The sequence below is a fragment of the Protomyctophum bolini genome (genome assembly GCF_963924005.1).
Source record: "Protomyctophum bolini genome assembly, chromosome: 20".
Lineage (NCBI taxonomy): Eukaryota > Metazoa > Chordata > Actinopteri > Myctophiformes > Myctophidae > Protomyctophum > Protomyctophum bolini.
The window spans coordinates 37,015,794-37,034,588 of NC_137881.1; the positions used below are offsets into that span (position 1 = coordinate 37,015,794).

General features: G+C 43.6%; 1 protein-coding gene across 1 annotated transcript in view; it reads left to right on the forward strand.

Moving 5' to 3' along the window:
• Nucleotides 1–18,524, forward strand: part of LOC308335361 (E3 ubiquitin-protein ligase rfwd3.S-like) — a gene marked incomplete at both ends in the record, with an annotated part of 31,531 nt that extends 13,007 nt beyond the window's left edge. Inside the window, 7 exons of the mRNA XM_080792380.1 lie at nt 5,373–5,487; nt 5,640–5,841; nt 10,627–10,849; nt 12,024–12,200; nt 14,118–14,332; nt 15,321–15,556; nt 18,381–18,524. Of these exons, the coding sequence (XP_080648506.1) occupies nt 5,373–5,487; nt 5,640–5,841; nt 10,627–10,849; nt 12,024–12,200; nt 14,118–14,332; nt 15,321–15,556; nt 18,381–18,524 (1,312 nt within the window). The remainder of the gene's footprint in view (nt 1–5,372; nt 5,488–5,639; nt 5,842–10,626; nt 10,850–12,023; nt 12,201–14,117; nt 14,333–15,320; nt 15,557–18,380) is intronic.
• Between the last annotated feature and the right edge of the window lie 271 nt (nt 18,525–18,795).

An 18,795-nucleotide genomic window follows, 5' to 3' on the forward strand; every position in this document is an offset into this window, starting at 1 on the left:
TGTGTTTGGCTGTGTCCCTGGGTCTGTCCCTGTGTCCCTGGCTGTGTCCGAGCACGGAAATAGCGTTATAGCGTTTGTTCACCACCAAGTGTCACTGTTGCACAGCCTAACACACAGACACACACAGGCCAGGGAGGAGGGCTTCTACAGCACAGCACAGTGGTGGTTGTGGTGGTTCTGGAGATACCGGGCACTGCACTCCCTGCGGGGGTGTGGAACGCACGTGTCGAATTATAAGTCGGTGGGGCAAATGGTTCTCGAGTTATGTGCATTACACAAACACACACACACACACACACACACACACACACACACACACACACACACACACACGCAGACACCATAGGCGGCGGGTGAGTTTTACCTTTGGGTAGGCTATAGAATTGCGTTTGGGGGGGGGACTCTCGCCGCCGCGGATTTATTTATTTGTTTATTTCCCAGATGGTCTAAAAATGAGTTATTTAGCATACTTTTACCAATGAATTAGCCTATACACAGACAACGACTTTTGGACGTCTTTTTCTCAAGTCTCGAGTCAGTCAGTACTCAGTGTAGATTACCCGGCGGTGTTGCTGCCCCTCCGGGAGTCGCGGCTCATGGCTCTACAGACGGCACAGAGACAGCAGTCACTCCGCTGAACGTGTCAGTGTTGCTGCAGTGGTGTGAACTGTGAACCGTGCAGCCTAGGCACTGGTGCTGCTGAGTTCTGACACAGCCGACTCACAGCTTCTTCTTCTGAATTAGGCTACTTTATATTTGCATTGAAAAATAAATTTTGCTGTTTCCCAAAACAAACCAGCGCGCGCTACTCTTTGCTACAAAGCGACTGGAAGGACGAGGTTTACAGACATACCAATAGTAGTCAATCATATGCTGTATAGTGTATAGCCTATCTGATCAGCGATCACCAGGGGGCAGCGACAACACACACACACACACACACACACACACACACACAATAGCCTTCTATAATGCTGGCATGCTGCGCACATATATTATATATATATTAAAAAAAATACCCAGCATAATTTTTGGGAAGGCTAAGCCTTCCCTAGCCTTATGCACCCGCCGCCTATGGCAGACACACACGCAGACACACACACACACACACACACACACACACACACACACACACACACACAGACGTGGCACATTTATAGTAGGATTGTCCACAGACATCCATCTGAAAATATTTTGTGCCTTTTTTTATTAAAATGTTTAAAAAATATAAAAAATATTTTCTCAATGTGTTTTTAAATAACAGATGTACAACCTCACAATGTGTCGCTGCGAGCTTGTAGATCAGCTATTTTCACTGTTTTCATAGACCTGGCCACTTGTTTCTCTTGCAAAACTGGCAACACAGCAAGATGAAGAGGAACTTATGCACACACAAACGCAAAGACTTATGGGTTACAGGAAAAAGGTGGATATGAGATGATTTTCAGATGAACCCATGCCATAGAGAAAAACGTCATGAACCACGGGATGAGCTGACCTATAACTACCAACTTTACCATTAATGTGCTGATTATAAAATAATTAATATAATAATAATAATAATAATAATAAAACTTTATTTGTATAGCACCTTTCATGACATGAAATGCAGCTCAAAGTGCTTTACAGAACAATGGAGAATAAAAGAAAAGCAAGGCAACGACATTAAAAAACAAGCACTAATGCAATACAGTGAGCACATGAATAACAAAAAATAAAAGATCAATTAAAAGCAATGTTGTAGAAGTGGGTCTTGAGCTGAGCTTTAAAAATGTCTACAGAGGCTGCCTGACGAAGGTACAGTAGGAGCTTGTTCCATGCCGACGGCCCGTAGAAGCAAAAAGCTGCTTCCCCGTATTTTTTAGTTGCCATTTTTTTAGGCAAAGCGAGCAGGCCAGCAGTGGAAGACCTTAGGGGGCGGTTTGGGACATATTTAGGCAGGCAGTCATGTAGGTAGGAAGGTGCGAGACCATTGAGAGCTTTATAGACAAGTAAAATAATTTTAAAATCAATCCTAAAAACAACCGGAAGCCAGTGCAGTGATGCCAAAACTGGAGTAATATGTTCTCTCATCTTAGTTCTAGTTAAAACTCTGGCTGCTGCATTTTGGACAAGTTGTAATCTGTCAGTTGTTTTCTTAGGCAGTCCTGAAAAAAGTGCATTGAAGTAATCAAGCCGAGAAAAAACAAAGGCGTGGATTAGCGTTTTCTTACATTAATCTTGGTAACATGATTAATGTGTGAATTAAAACTCAATTCAGAATCAATAATTTACTGTGCTGTTACTTTCTACAGTCAGGTTGCCAAGTCTGCTTATTATTGATTCTTTCTGCTCACTAGAACCGATTATAATTATAACCTAATAACTATTATTATTGCACCTATTATAATCAGTCTGCCCCGCAGCATAACTAATAGCAGTTTGGTCTTGAATTACAATACACTATACACAGTATATTATTCAGATACTTTGGGCATTTTGGTGGTTGAATTGCTTTAACCTTTGCTACTGCAATGCTGTTTTGCTCAAAGCAAGGTATAATCAATGGGGAGCAGGTTCATTAGTGAGAAATAAACCCATGACAGGGTGATTCGTCCCCGGCCTGCTAATACATTGACCCAAAAGAAACGACAAAACAAATGATTTCATTGCTTGCGGTAATTCAGTTATTCCATTAATTTATCAAGTGCAAAGCGGACACCTCGGAAAACAACGGGAGTGTTGATAACATAGTATTAGAAATAGAATCAATGTTCAGTTACTGCGTTGTCTATTCCTTGCTTCAAATGTAAAAAAAAGAACATTGTGAGTTAAATGACATTGTGTGTTTGTTCACATAGCTGTAAAGGGTCAACGTCAAAATGCGTCTATAAATGCACCAAGTCTCTGTACGTATGTCTGTAATCCACGTAACTCGAGAACCGTTCGTCCCGCCGACTTCAAATTCGACATGCGTGTTCCAAACCACCACAGGCAGTGGTGTGCCTGGTGTCGAGTTGGTTGGTTGTCCAGAACCGCCACAAAAGGCCTCTGCCCGGGCTCTGTCTGGACAGGGCCCCTGCCCAAGCTCAGGGCCCCTGCCCAGTCTTCATATATGGAGGCTGGAGCTGGCCTGTTCTGACATCACAACACTCCGTATTTGGGCATGCCTGACACAGAACTCCATATATAGGAATAAATGGATACAGAGAGACAGATACAGAAGTCTCCATGCATATATGGGCATAAAAGGGACACAGACAGATAGGTGGAATGGCTATTGCATAGCCGGGTGGGGCATGGATCTCCAACTTCCATCGTTACCGACTCTGTGCTCTACAGCCGGGCACCGGTCTAGTCATTTCAAATGCATTCTTGGTGTGTGAGACCCTTTACCTATATTACAATGTTGATTGAAGCGCCTAGCGCACCATAAGTCAGAGCGAGGTGGTCACATGTTGGATACGGCCCAAAATCAAGCAGTGCATATTGATATATGAGCCATATGCTCTGAGGGCAGATTCACACCTGGGACCACTTGGCAGATGGTCCCCGGAGCTGATCACCCAACCGTTCCCGTTATTCCGTATGTACTCGGATACGGATCGCTGCAATGTGAAAGCATTGAATACAGTTGAATCAATGAAGTATACTCGGGTGTGGAAGAAACTTTGATCTTTGATTAGATAGTGGTCTGCTATTATAATAATAATATAATAATAATAATAATAATAAAGCTTTATTTGTATAGCACCTTTTAAGAACAAGTCACAAAGTGCTTTAACAGATAGACATATATAAAAACATAGCAAGGAGGCACACAATAGAATAAAATACATTGTCAATAATACACAAAATCACAACATTAACAGAAGAAATCAATAAAATAAATCACAAATCACATGGGTACGGGGTTGAATGCAGCTTTGAAAAAGGAGTGATTTAAGCGGTCATTATTCACAAATAAGACTTCAGGCATTGGCCATTCGAAATCAAACATTCAACCAAGCCGTGTAATCAGGGGTGGGCGATATGGAAAAATATGTCACTATTTTCTCCTGAATGAACTGTCTGGTGCTGGGACTCTGGTGCAACGCACAGCTCCTGAGCCTGGTGAGAGCAGGAGTGGACCTGGTGAGACGTAGGAGGGGCCCAGACAGGAGACAACCCACAAAGCCTAGTCCCTCCATGCGCCAGAAATGTACCTCCCAGCCCTGGCAGAGTAGTTCTGGAGTAGTTCCAACGGATTGTGTGCCCCTGGTTTTTCCCCTAGTGGGACTGATTGAGGGTAGCTACTGGGACGTAAGTCGGGAGTCTTGGGACTTGATCACTCCCGGCTGGGTCGCCTGAGTGAGGGGTATGATGTTGAGAGACCCGAAACCCTGTTGACCTCAGGATAGATCACTGAGGATACGTCCGAAGTGCATCCATGCAATGTTTTTTTTTTGTCATCTCCAAGCCTATCACGATACACAATATTACCACGATTTTATTTTCACATGTTTTAATGGTTCATGTCCAAGTTACTTGAACGGTACAACCTACCTACAACTAAGGTAACAAAAATTAAAATAAATTTTAAAAGAGAGATTATTTTTGGCGAACGATACGTCTTTCTACAGAAGTATGGATTAAGGTATAGAACTGGAAATAATAGAATGTGAATAGAATAGAATAATAGCTATACTGCTGGATAGTCTGATGTGAGGTTACTCCACGGTGGAAAATAATACATGTACGGTATGATACAAGAGAACTATAACTTGTAACTTTTATTTTTGTAGAAGAGGTAAACTGATATTGTTTATGCCGTTTGCTTTGATGGAATAATTGATTGAACATGCACTCCGTATTAATATGATTTGATTTGGGTGTGTTCTAAAATAAAGTGTTTGTGTTGATTATGTGGGAATTTATTTGTATGTGTAAACTTAAAACATTATTGTACTATAAGGTCTATTTTCCCTTCATCTTTATCCTTTTTAGTGTAATATTATTAGTTAACTATAATTAGATTAATACACAATAATCAACACTAACACTTTATTTAGAACACTCCCAAATCAAATCATACGTACACGTACGTGTTCAATCAATTATTATATTAGTTTGCCTCTTCTACAAAAATAAAACATACAAGTTAGTTACAAGGCTGCATTCTGTCGCGTGTGTCAAGCTGTCATTCTCTTGTATTATTTATTTCTCAATCTCATCACAGAGTAACCTCGCGTCCCGACAGTCAAGACGGGCAGTGTCGGTAGGCCAATCACAGGCAGGCTGGGCGTTACCATGCCTCAGCCATGCCTATGCTCGGACGCAAACGAGATTCACGCTGTAGAGTGATTGTGGGTGAAAGGTGATTGGTTGAGTTGTGCGTTTGTCTCCTCCTACAGGACACTGGAGGAGGAGCAGAGTCTCAGGAGGAGGGTGGAGCTAGAGTCTGCTCAGTGCAATCTGCAGCTGCAGGTGATGACCGATGAACATAGCAAACTGAAGAGGCAGCTGCAGGTACTGACGCACACATCTCCGGCAGAGACGATTTATTGTCTGTTAATCTTTTAATTTCGGGTTGTGTGACAATTCTTTTTTTTAAGTTGAATTCCTCGCATGCACCTCATAACTTGGTGTTTGTTTGTACTAATAATAATAACGTGGTATAGGAGTTGAAGACATTGATGAGCCAGGCGGGCAGCAAGTCTTCCTCCCAGTTCCCCCAGAGAGCCGGGGGCGCCTCCAGGAGCACCCAGGGGGCCCAGTACAAATTCAACAAGGCTGTGTTGGTGTCCAAGACGGGAGGCTGCAGGGTGCTGGCCTACTGCGAGCCGCTCACCTGTCTGCTGGCCTCCCAGAAGTCTCCATCTGGTAAATATATATATATATATATATATATATATATATAGGCTATATAGCTGCCTATATTATTGGATGACAACAAAGTACAGTATGTGTTATGTGTAAAGACCTTCCTCTTTAGTAAGGCATTTGCCTAGTCAGACGTTTAAGCTGCCCCGTATGCTTCTTTTAACCTTTTAGCTGCTTAGGTGTCCACAGAATGTTTTAACAGTTTTTATTCTTATTTTTCTTTTAAATATTTCTGCCTGTAGAGCACTTTGAGATTTGTTTCAAATGTAAAGTGCGTTATAAATAAAGTGTATTATTATTATTATTACTATAATTTCTGTACTGTACTCCACTGGACTGTACTGTACTGTACTGTACTGTACTGTACTGTACTGTACTGTACTGTACTGTACTGTACTGTACTGTACTGTACTGTGCTGGACTGGACTGGACTCTGCTGTACTGTACTGTACTGTACTGTACTGTACTGTACTGTACTGTACTGTACTGTACTGTACTGTACTGTACTGCTCTATTCTCCTCTGTTCTGTACTGTACTGTACTGTACTGTACTGTGCTGTGCTGTGCCGTGCCGTGCCGTGCCGTGCCGTGCCGTGCCGTGCCGTACTGTGCTGTGCTGTGCTGTGCTGGACTGGACTGGACTGGACTCTGCTGTACTGTACTGTACTGTACTGTACTGTACTGTACTGTACTGTACTGTACTGTACTGTACTGTACTGTACTATTCTCCTCTGTTCTGCTCTCTTCTGTACTGTACTGTACTGTACTGTGCTGTGCTGTGCTGTGCTGTGCTGTGCCGTGCCGTGCCGTGCCGTGCCGTGCCGTGCTGGACTGGACTGGACTGGACTCTGCTGTACTGTACTGTACTGTACTGTACTGTACTGTACTGTACTGTACTGTACTGTACTGTACTGTACTGTACTGTGCAGTCTTTTCCGTTCTGCAGCGGTGCAATTTCCGAACCAGGCAGTGGTGCCGCTCGTCAGAACACTCTCGACGGTGCTCTTGTAGAACGCTCTGAGGATGCGGGAGCTCACTCTGAATTTATTCAGGCGCCTCAGGCAGTAGAGCCGTTGTTGGGCTTTTTTCACCACTGTGGTTGTGTGTGTGGCCCACTTCAGGTCCCTCGAGATGTTTATCCCGAGGAACTTGAAGTCGCAGACCTGCTCCACTGCAGCACCATTGATGACAATGGGCGCGTGCTCTCTCTCTGGTCTCCTGAAGTCCACGATCAGTTCCTTGGTTTTGCTGACATTTAGAGCCAGGCTGTTCTCGTGGCACCACTGTGTCAGCGTTCGAACCTCTGCTCTGTAGGCCGTCTCGTCATCGTCGTCGATCAGGCCCATCACTGTTGTGTCGTCCGCATATTTGATCACGACGTTGGAGCTGTGCGTGGCTGTACAGTCGTGTGTGTACAGTGAGTAGAGTAGAGGGCTCAGCATGCAGCCCTGGGGGGCTCCAGTGTTGAGTGTGTGTGTGTGTGTGTGTGTGTGTGTGCAGTGAAAAGGGGAGGTGCCGGGGAATGAGAAAGCTGTGATGTAATTTGCATCACAGCGAAATGTTGTGCAATAACAGTGTGTGTGACAAAAGTAATATTTGTACAGTAAATATGACAGTTGCGTGGATGCTATGTAGTGCAGCTAGATTCTGGGAGCGTGCAGATTTTATTTTGCATGGAGATATGTGTGCTAACAGTGTGGTTTGGTAGGAGAAGGAGCACGGATAAATGGCCATGTGCTTGTGTACCCCCTGTCTATTATATATTATGTGTAGGGGTGCACGGTTTTGAAATTATGACCGATATCCGATCTCTGATTATTTGCAGGGTCATATCTGCCGATTCTGACCGATTGCGATATTATACAGAGGACCACAATGGAAACAAGCCTAGGCCCTAGGGGGGCTTGGCCCAAAGCCTGTTAATAAAGTATTCAATCAATCAATAAATAGCCTATAGCCTACTCTTTTCCAAGAGTCTGTTTTCACAACTGAATGAGACGAGTACACAAATTATATGATTTGGCTTTTGTTCTAGACAAGAGGTACTATAGACACTTTTGATTTATATTGAATTTAATGGTGATTTTTTTTTTTTTACATTTTTCATTTAAAAACATTTTTGCTGGTGAAAACCAAATAAATAATCTGTATTATTTTGGGACCGTTCCCATTATGGCATTTTTATGGCTGATTCTGATTATGCTACCGATTAATTGTGCATCCCTAGTTATGTGGTATGCAGCCAACATGCGCACGGGCACGGCTCAGAAACTTCCCGCACAGAACAAATCTGTGTAGCGCACATGAACAATAACACCAGAGATAGATTTGTGTAGTTGTGTTGCCTGATCTGAACCCCACAGAGAATCTATAGGTTGTATTGTCAGGAAGGTGTGAGACATAAGACTGAACAATGCAAATTAATTTACGGCTGTTATCAAAGCAAACCTGGGAATTATAATGGCAAAGGCTAATCATGACTTAGAAAATATTTAAAAATGGTTTAAATTACACAAACTGAATATTAAAAACAAATCTAATTTGATTATATTTACATACAAAAATATTTAAATCTAACACCTGTCTGTCTAGAGATGACCCAATCACTCAGGTTACATCAACAACCTTCCTTGGTGTAATTATCCATGAAAGACTAGGCCCTTTCTCAATTCCCCCCTTCTCCATGGCCCTTAGCCCTTCCCCTTGCTGATGCGCGTTCACGTGAGGAGGAAGGGTTTTCTCAATTCTCTTTGGAGCGAGGGGTAGGGCCTAGGGCTAGGGCTAGAATCCCCTTCAAACAAAGGGACATCGCGACCGGACTTAAACATCACAGAGGGCGAAAGGCGGACGAGGTAAGAAGCCTTTTTGTCCTTTATTATGGAAAAATATGATAATAACCAATATTATTTGAACGTATTAACAATCTGCATCGCCAAAAACATTGCAATCTTTAGCAAAGGTTAACGTGCAAAAGTTACATAACTAATTAGCAACTGTGTTTTTTTCCCCAGGCAAACCAGCTATGGAACAGACTGCAAGCTGCTGTACATGTACATTGGATGGAGATGAATCACGATGGCATTTTCATTGTCCTAAATGTTGTTGAATTTGAAACATTGTCATTCATATCATATGTAGCATACCACGACTTGTCATAGGACATGATAGAAAATGACTGTTCTTATAGATATTAAAAACAATGAACACATGTGACCACAGCCCCTTCTTTCTATACTGTAAATCATTTTCCTTTTTCTAACCCTGTATAATTATAATATATATCTGTACCCTATACAAACTGTTAATACAATAATCAATTAATCAGGTACAACTGTTGAGCAGGTGTCAGAATGAGCTATATATCTAGCTAAATTAGATTCTGGTGGGCTACCAAGATGAGTCAAAATTACAATATATTTATTTCATCATAATAATAATAATGTTATATTTACGTTCCATCTCTTCTCCCAAAATAGCCGATCTACAGCTTATGGAAAGTGGTTTCCAAAGTGGGTTATGGGGACTCCCAGGGGTCCTTGAGAGAGTTCCAGGGGGTCCCCAGCTAAATGATAGTTTGGAACCAAATTGACCCATAAGGGTCCATTTGTACACTCTCAGAGTTAATTAACATTGATTTTATAATATAAATTGGGGGTCCCAGAGACTGAAATGCCATCAAATGGGTCCATCCATGGACTAATGCATGTCACACTGGCGGTCCGTGACACTGCTAGATTCGTAAAAATCTATGGGGTCCGTGGCATATCTCTTCAAATGCGATCTGCGGGCTAATTTGGGGGTCCTTGACATGAAAAGGTTTGGGGACCACTGGCCTGTAGTTAGCTTGCAGATCAGCTATTTTCTGAGAACAGGTTGTATATCACATATATCAATATCTACAAGGGACGTTCAATATTTAGGGACGTTCCAATTCCCCCTACCCCTTGACACTCATTATGTAGGGGCAAGGGGAATGAGGGGTATGGTTAAACAAGGAATTGGGAAAGGGCCAAAGACTGCAAAAAAGATTCTGCAGGATTGCCACATACAGTAATTGTTCTGCTCATTTTTTCAGCCAGTTTAATTTCCTTTGCCCGGTAAAGCCTCTTTCAGTTCAACAGTGATGTGCACCATTTCAATACAAGACAGGCAAATCCTTTACATCTCCCAAAGTTCCATACTGTACTGTGTCAGTTCTCCATCAGATACAGGGGGGCCCAGCTATGGAACAGCTGTACAGTGATCTCATCAAATTCTACTTCATTAAATAATTTCAAACATAAGCATAACCTATTTAATTGGCCAGATCACTTAATTATATGTTTTTGTATTATCTCTTATTTTTATATACTGCAATTGTGTATCTTGGAAATTCTATATTGTTTACAAACGTGTTCTGGATGTTTTATTGTGTCTTACATTGTGACTTAGATAGAGGCCTCGCAAGCGAGTGCATGTGTTTGATCCGACGAAGCATTGGTCCGATCGACAACCTACCTCAAACCCTCACCCTAACCCTAACCTCCCCCGGGGCAGCACACCTAAACCTAACCCCAACCCTCTCCCGACCCCCAGCGCACCTCGGACCAATGGTCCGTCGGATCATAGTATGCCTCCCCTCGTAAGCTCCTTGGGCTTTTTTATACTGTGCTAAATAACTATAAATTAGATTCAAGCCCATACTTTGTGCTGTGATGGAACGGTCTTGACGTCGACATGAAATGTCAAATTACAATGAAAACGATCTATTTAGTCCGGTTTCTTTTAAATCCTCCCTCCCTCCAGGTCCAGGTTGCGGAGTGACGAAGATCAGCGCAGTGAACACGAGGGCCATCCAGTACGTTCCCATCCACGCCAAGCAGATCCGAGGCCTGGCCTTACAAAGACAGACCGAGAGCCTGATGCTGTCTGCGTCGCTGGACAACACAGTCAAACTGACCAGGTATATACACACGACACACAGCCTGATGCTGTCTGTGTCGCTGGACAACACAGTCAAACTGACCAGGTATATACACACGACACACAGCCTGATGCTGTCTGTGTCGCTGGACAACACGATCAAACTGACTGAGGAGTAAGGAACACAACACAACACACAAACACGAGTGCAGATCAGGTGCCGTGCTTTTATTTATTTTTACCTTTTACACTTACATGTTGAGAACCGTTTCCACTCTTTGCTTCCATCTCTTCGTCACTGGTCACTACTTGGTTGCACGCCAGTGAAAATGGCAGATATACATAATAACAAGTCACAAAGTGCTTAACAGAAATATATAGAGAAAAACATGGATCAACATGCTCCCAACGCGTAGCAAAATGAGACTTGCTCTGCGTCCCAGCGGGCAAAAAAGTATAAATGAGTGTAAAACTCGAGGGGATTTTAAATTCTCTTGATCTAAACATCTTCTATCGGTCTTATCTTTTTGTCTGCAGAATGTATAACACAAGGCATGCGTATACAGGACAACGACTGCCTGTGACTTGTAGGATTAGATGGTGTGTGTGTGTGTGTGTGTGTGTGTGTGTGTGTGTGTGAGGACATAATAACTGACCCTCTCACCTCTGTTAGAGTAACAGTGACCTACAGTGGACACACCTAAGTGTGAGAGTGAGAGACTATTGTAACGTGATTGTATACATACAGTGCATATTACTGTATACTTTTATATTTATCAACAGCATTTCTTGCTCTGCACTATAGGCTAGACTAGATTGTATAGGATGTATGCATCTGTATTAACCAGCTCAGTGGCCTTGTGGTTTGAGTGTCCACCATGAGACTGTAACTGGGTCGCGGTTCGATCCCCGGCCGGGTCATACCAAAAGCACTCAAGCATCAAGGGTTGGATGAGGATAAATCCCTGCGACTTACTGGCGTCATGTCCAGGGTGTACTTGTACATCATGTCCATGGGGTGTACTTGTACATCAAGCTGCCACAGAAACACGGGATAGGCTCCTCCCCTATATGGGCCTCATGCAAGGCTTACTTACAGTATGCATCTGCATTATACTGTAATTCTTGAAAGTGTATTTATTGTGCTTAAGGTTACTAACATGTACTGCTGTGTTGGCTCTGGCTGCCGCAGCAGACAGGATCAATAAAGGTATCTTTATCTATCTATTGATCAGTCGTGCGTGTGTGTGTGTTTGTGTGTGTGTGTGTGTGTGTGTCAGTTTGATGTCCAACATGGTGGTGCATACGTACGACACGGGCATGGCCGTTTTGAGCTGCTGCTGGTCTCTGGACAACAGCAACTACCTTTACGCCGGTCTGCTCAGCGGAGACGTGCTCGTCTATGACATCAGACACTCCAGCACGCACGTGCACCAGCTGCAAGGGCCGCGCTCCAGGTAAGTTAGTTAGTTAGTTAGTTTAATTTATTTAATATTAACACCAGCACGCACCAGCTGCAACCGCCACCGCCAACCCATTCTGGACAGGAACCCCTTTAGGTTTTTATTTTGCATAATGTTACGCTTTAGCTGTTGAGACATAGCAGATCTACAAGCTCATAGCGCAGAGCTTGTACTGTAGATCTGCTATTGTTTTTAAATGTGGCACAAATCTTTGAATATAGATTATTTCTTTCTTTCTTTTCTTATCGAAACCATTATTTATTCAGCATTTGAGCCACGGACCACCATTTGATTACAGTCATAATGATGACATGTTTAGCTATAATTTAACTCTTGAGAGCGTAAAATATAACCAAAATGTGGTTTTATATTACGGTATCAAGAGTTCCAGATGCAATAAGGGTCCATTTGGTTAACAACCCTCCATAATTTAACTGGGGAACACCTGGAACCCCCTCAACCACTGGTTGAGAACCACTGGTTTAGAGCAATTGAGTTTTCTTTTTGACTGCCACCAAAGACTCCAGCTAGTCCCTTTACTGTCGCCTCGGACGCAAGCGTCTTTTATTTTGAAAACCTTCACTTTCACGTCCTAAAACAATCGGGGAAGCAAAATCGCCAATAACTAATCTAACAGACTTTTATCAGAAACGAGGTATCGCCGATTTAGTATTGAGCCCCTAACATCCGCGTTCTGTGCAATCACCTAAACCTGAGATCGCGGCTATTACAGCCACCTAAGCAGCAGCATGATCTTGGTGCATGTAAATCCACCGAGCCGAGGGGAACGCTGCATTATTCTGAATCAATAAAAACAAATCCTTATCACGTCAATCACGTCAACAGCAGAAATCGACATTGGGATTCATCACGTCTAACTGTGGTCTGTGTCTCTCTGTCTGGAGCTATTATCACAAACTGAACAGAACTCTTGTGTAGAATTGATTGACGTCATGAAATGGCAGACGTCACATGAAGTCCAATATCCACATTGGAGCCACTGTGTTTCTATGGCCCCATTTACATTCAGAAATTCATTCGGAATGAATGGATTAATTCCAGTCATCAGAATAAAAATGCTCATGTAAACACCTCAATTGGAATAGATTCCGAATACATTTTAATTTGGGTCTGGAGGGGTGGTATTACCATTTGAATCGGTATAGATCTACCATATAAACACTTTATTCCGAAAGCTACTGGGAGTTTGGCATACATGTATTATTTTACACATGTCTGCCCTTAGTAGACTATAGTGCTTTTTGCCCATGTCCAAGCAGGGATGGCCATTTGGAGACGTTTTATGCGAGCAGATTGCGCTATTTTAGCCATAAAAAAAGACAAATACATCAGTTTTTTTGCCCCATAATAAAATGCGCTATTTACAAACGCATCAGTGATTGCCAATTGCAGTGTAGCTGCAGTGTAGTTGTTGTGAAGCTATGTAATTAAATTAATATTAGTATTTAAAAAAAATTGTCATGAATTAAAAACAAATTAAATGATTTTCAATGAGTAATTTTTTTTGGAAAATCAAAGAAATTCTTCGCACTGTGACAAATGTAATGCAATAGATGCTAATCTTCTTCACAGCCCTCGGATACAATTAAAGATATTGGATATTGGATTTTGAGTATTCATATTGACCCCAATCCTGTACTAATTATTCTGGGTTTGTCAGACTCCATGCCTATGTTGATGAGAGCACAGAAACTACTCTTCTCATATGGTCTGATTACAGCAAAAAAAACAAATTTTGACTCACTGGAAAAAAGGAGGAGGCTCCTGCATTTAAGCTTTGGCTAAACGAAATGACTAGTACAGTACAGTACAGTACAGTACAGTACAGTACAGTACAGTACAGTACAGTACAGTACAGTAATGCACAGCTCACGTTGTTTCTCCTCCCAGGTACCCAGGGGCGTCTCTGTGCTACGTGCCCAGGGCCGCCTCCGGCAGCTTCCCCTGCGGGGGGCTCATCGTGGGCACCCTGGAGGGGGCCTACTTCTGGGAGCAGGTGGACGGGACCACCTACAAGCCCCACAGCCTGCCCCTGGAGACCAGCAGCTGCACCGACATCCAGGTGGACACGGAGAGCCGCCACTGTCTGGTCACGTACTGGCCAGGTGAGAGAGACTGTCTGGTGGTCCCAAACCGTGTACAAATGTGCAGGCCAATCTCGCCTCAGGGCCTGTGGAACACTAACCGCCACTGACTGTGTCTACAGCCAATCGCCACGCAACACTAGCAAAGGGACTTTTTTTCTTATCACCGCTGACTGACGACCAAAGTCAAGCGATTGAAGCGACTCGAAACAAATGTATATGTTCAGGTTTGAACGCACCTCGTGTTTTGTCCTGAGCATGGCTAATTGTCAGCATGTTGACATCTGTGGCAATCTCTTCACTGTTTGTCAAGGCTTCACACAAGGCGACTGTGGCTCAAGAGGTAGAGCAGGTCGTCCAATGATCCATGGGTCGGCGATTTGAATCCCGGCTCCTCCTGTCTACATGTCGAAGTGTCCTTGGGCAAGACACTGAACCCCAAATTGCTCCCGATGTGCTGGTTGGTACCTTGCATGGCTTCCGCCGCAATCGGTGTATGAATGTGTGTGTGAATGGGTGAATGTAATGCACAATCTATGTAAAGCGCTTTGGATATAGGCGCTATATAAATGCACCATTTTACCATTTATCCATTTTATTATAAAGAAGGGAAATCTTGTTGAAATATGTTGTCCCAGGGACAAAGGGAGAAGCAAATAATTGAGTTAAAAATGTTCGCTGGGATATATATTCAAAGATCTGCACACACGATTTAAGAAAATATATAGCAGATCTACAAGATAAAAGCTTGTACCACGGCACTCTGTGCCGTGCTATGAGGTTGTAGATCTGCTGTTTTTCAACAGCTAAAGTTTAAAATAACGGTTCAAATTGTTAAACACAGGGCCTTTCTGTGTGAAGTGTGCATGTTCTCCCCGTGTCTCCTAGGGTAGGTAGTAGGTACCCTCACAAAAAAACATGCAGTAATCCATTACACGGCGCAATCCTCCTCAATCCTCCTTAACTTTTGCCTCTTTCCAACTCTCTCTTTCTCTCTCCTGCACCCCAGGGCGCTCCAACCCGGTGCTGCGCAGCGTACTGATGGAGCTGAGCAGGACGCCCCAGCGGGACGCGGTGGCCCAGGAGCCCGGCAGCTGCTCCTGGAAGCCGCTCCGGACCTTCAGCGCCGGATCCTACTCCACCCCCTACTGCAGGCTGCTCACCAAGAACGCTGTGTTCGGCAGCCCCACCGGACAGGGCGCCACGCTGGTGTGTGTCGGAGACGAGGCCAGCAACTCCACCATGGTGAGAAGAACACTCCCCTTAACACGCCCTTTAACACAATCAGTCCCGGGATTCCTTCAAAATAGGAGCTCTGGTGTGCTGGGAAGACATGGCCACTTTTACTCTGACCACCCCCCCACCGGAGAAATATTTTGCTTGCTTACCTTGCTCTCGTTTCCATTATATAAATAATCCAAAGCGTTCATATTTCGAACGAGAGGCGGATGAGTCAGAAATGAATCGCTTAGTATTATCGATCAGATCAAAACCACGGAGAGCGCCCTAGATTAGGAGAGACGAGGCATTCTTTCTGCCGCGGTAAATAGGAAGTGAACGGGACCGTGCATGAACAAAGAGCGAATCATTTGGTGGCCTTAAAAAAAAAAAAAAATCTGAATATTCTTCTCGTTTGGTATCATTGAAGATGCGCTAAGACGTGTACACACATCATTGCAACCCGTCGATTGGGTTAGACTAAATGTGTTAAAAGCAGTTGCTCCAAAGAAACATTGATCAAAAGCAAAAAGAGGGCGTTGCACACTGTAGCTCCCTGTCTGTGACTTATTGTGGCATCCACCTCATAAAAGTGACATTTTGAGCACATTGCTCTTCCTCTGACGTGAGGCTTAAGTCTGAAGGAGAAACGTCCCTTCTATGAGGTGGAGGCCACAATAAAGTCATAGACGGGGAGCAAACAAGTATTTTGCTTTTGATCAATATATGGAGCAATTTAAAGGACAAGGGGTTGAATTGAAAGCTTGTGAACAGGCAGGACTTCTGATGGGCTCCATCCATGAAGAGGCCTGGTCCATGGTCGCACTCTGCAGTCAATTGGGGGTTAATATTAGAGGTCCACGGAACTGCGAAGTGGAGGACGAAAAGAGACTCCGGGTAGGGATTCCCCGGATGTTGGGTTAGTGGCAGGCCTTACTGGAGCCTATACAGTGTGTATTACACTCCGGCACTCCGGCACTGCTGGGAGACAAACCCACACAAACAATGTACGACTATGGTATTTAGCAGATACAAAACACAGGTGCAGGTTTTGGCAGGAGGTTCCCCTTACTCAGTTCTCACCCTTATGACTTTGTCGGGTGAGCGAGTACTGAAGACAAGTCTAGCTATAGGCTTTGTCGTAGAGAAAGGTTTTTAACCTAGTATTGAATGTGCAGAGCGTGTCAGCCCCACGGACTGAAGCTGGGAGAATTAAGGATCCACAGCTGAGGTGCCTGGGACCTAAACCCCCTTGCCTCCTGTTGTAACTTTTGATATTTTTGGGACAGTAAGCATTTTTACATACTGTAAACGCACTGGTATTCTATTTGGTTTTTAGGGATCGATGAGTTATTTGAGATATTGTGGTGCCTGACCATTGAGAGCTTTGTAGGTGAGGAGAAGAATGTTGAACTCTATTCTGTATTTAACCGGTAGCCAGTGTAGAGAGGCAGCCGCAGCATTTTAAACTAGCTCTAGGCTTTTCAGAGACTTACTTGGGCAGCCTGATAATAGCGATAATAGTACGGAGAGGAGGTTATTATCTGCTGCAGTCAGGAGGTCATTTGCGACTCTCAGCAATGCCGTCTCAATGCTATGGTTTGCTCTGAAACCTGACTGAAAGCCTTCGAATAAATTGTTGTTATGTAGAAAGTCACATAACTGTTTGGCGACTGCTTTCTTGAGGATTTTGGAGAGAAATGGAAGGTTTGATATGGGTCTATAGTTAGCTAGAATGCCTGAATCAAGAGTAGGCTTTTTGAGGACAGGTTTGATTACAGCTACCTTGGCTTAAAGGATTGTGGCACGTAGCCTGTCACCAGCTACATATTGATCATATTGAGCAGGGATGTACCAAGTTATCATTGAAGTGAAATCAGAGAGCTCGATTGGGGAGAAACTGTCCATATATTTGGGTGTGCGGCCATCTCTCTCATGAAATCGTTACTATTGAGAGTTGTAGGGATACGTGAAGTGTCAAAAAGGAACTTGGGGTTACTTTTGTTGTCCTCTATTAGGGGTGAATAATAGGTGGCTCTGGCATTGTCGAGGGCCTTTTTGTATATTTTGAGGCTAGACTAGTATACATGATTCTTTCTGTTTGGTTGAGCGCCATTTTCTTTGAAGTTTGCGACGTTCGCTTGAGATTTCTAGTTTCCGAGTTGTACCATGGGGCTAGCCTTTGTTGCTTTATTACCTTCCTTTTCTGGGGAGAGACAGAGTCAAGTGTCATTTAAAATGAGCATTTGACTATCAACAAGAAGGACTATAGGTGTGGGGGTCTTCTATTGTGTTGAAATATACCGAGTTGATGGCTAATATTTAGAGCACCAATTAAGATGATTTTATTAGACTCAAGGACTTGATAAAAAGTCAGAGAACTCAGATATAAATAGTGTGTAGGTGCCGGGAGGGCGGTACACTGTGATGAACATTAGGGGCTGTATTGATTTCCAGCTTGGGTGTGAAAGGTTGAGAATCAAGCTTCCAAATGATTTGTAGGTGGCTTTGGTTCTAGGACTAATTGTTAGCCTTGAATTGAAGATGGCAGCAACTCCACCTCCAATTTTACCATTGTCTCTGGGGATATGGGCATTGGTGTGACTTGGTGGGGTGGCTGTATTTAAACTGACATATTCTTGCTCACCCAGCCACGTTTCAGTCAGACAAAATAAGCGAAATGACGTAACAGGCACAATTGGGAACAATTGTTTAGGAAACTGCTGGTGTTGTGGTCTCCTTTCAAACCTGTTTCACAAATCACATAGTATGTCTTGGCCATAGCCTACACATTATTTCAGGCGTGTGAGATATTTTGATGTTTTGCTTCAATCCCTGTACTCTCTTCTAGGTGTGGGATGCAGGGAGTGGTGCTCTCCTTCAGAAGATACCCGCTGGCCAGCCGGTGTTGGACATCAGCCCCTTTGTCGTCAACGGAGACCACTACCTCGCCTCTCTCACAGAGAAGACGGTCAAAATATATAAATGGGAGTGAACACTAGTGGAACGTCATCAATCTGAGCGGCCAAGACGGAGATCTCCGCCCTATCAAATCCCGCTCATCGCCCCGGACGGAGATTATTCAAAAGACGGAACATTAGCAACAGAGCGCACCAGTCTACTGCGTGGGAGCGTCGATTGGTCAACATTCAGAGGGCTAGCTGTATTTTGCGTGTCTTAAGTACCAGGTCTTATTCCCTAACTTGAGTAATCTAAAGACCTGGAGGCGTGGTCAATGCTCTTTGGCCACTCAGAATAGCCAAATG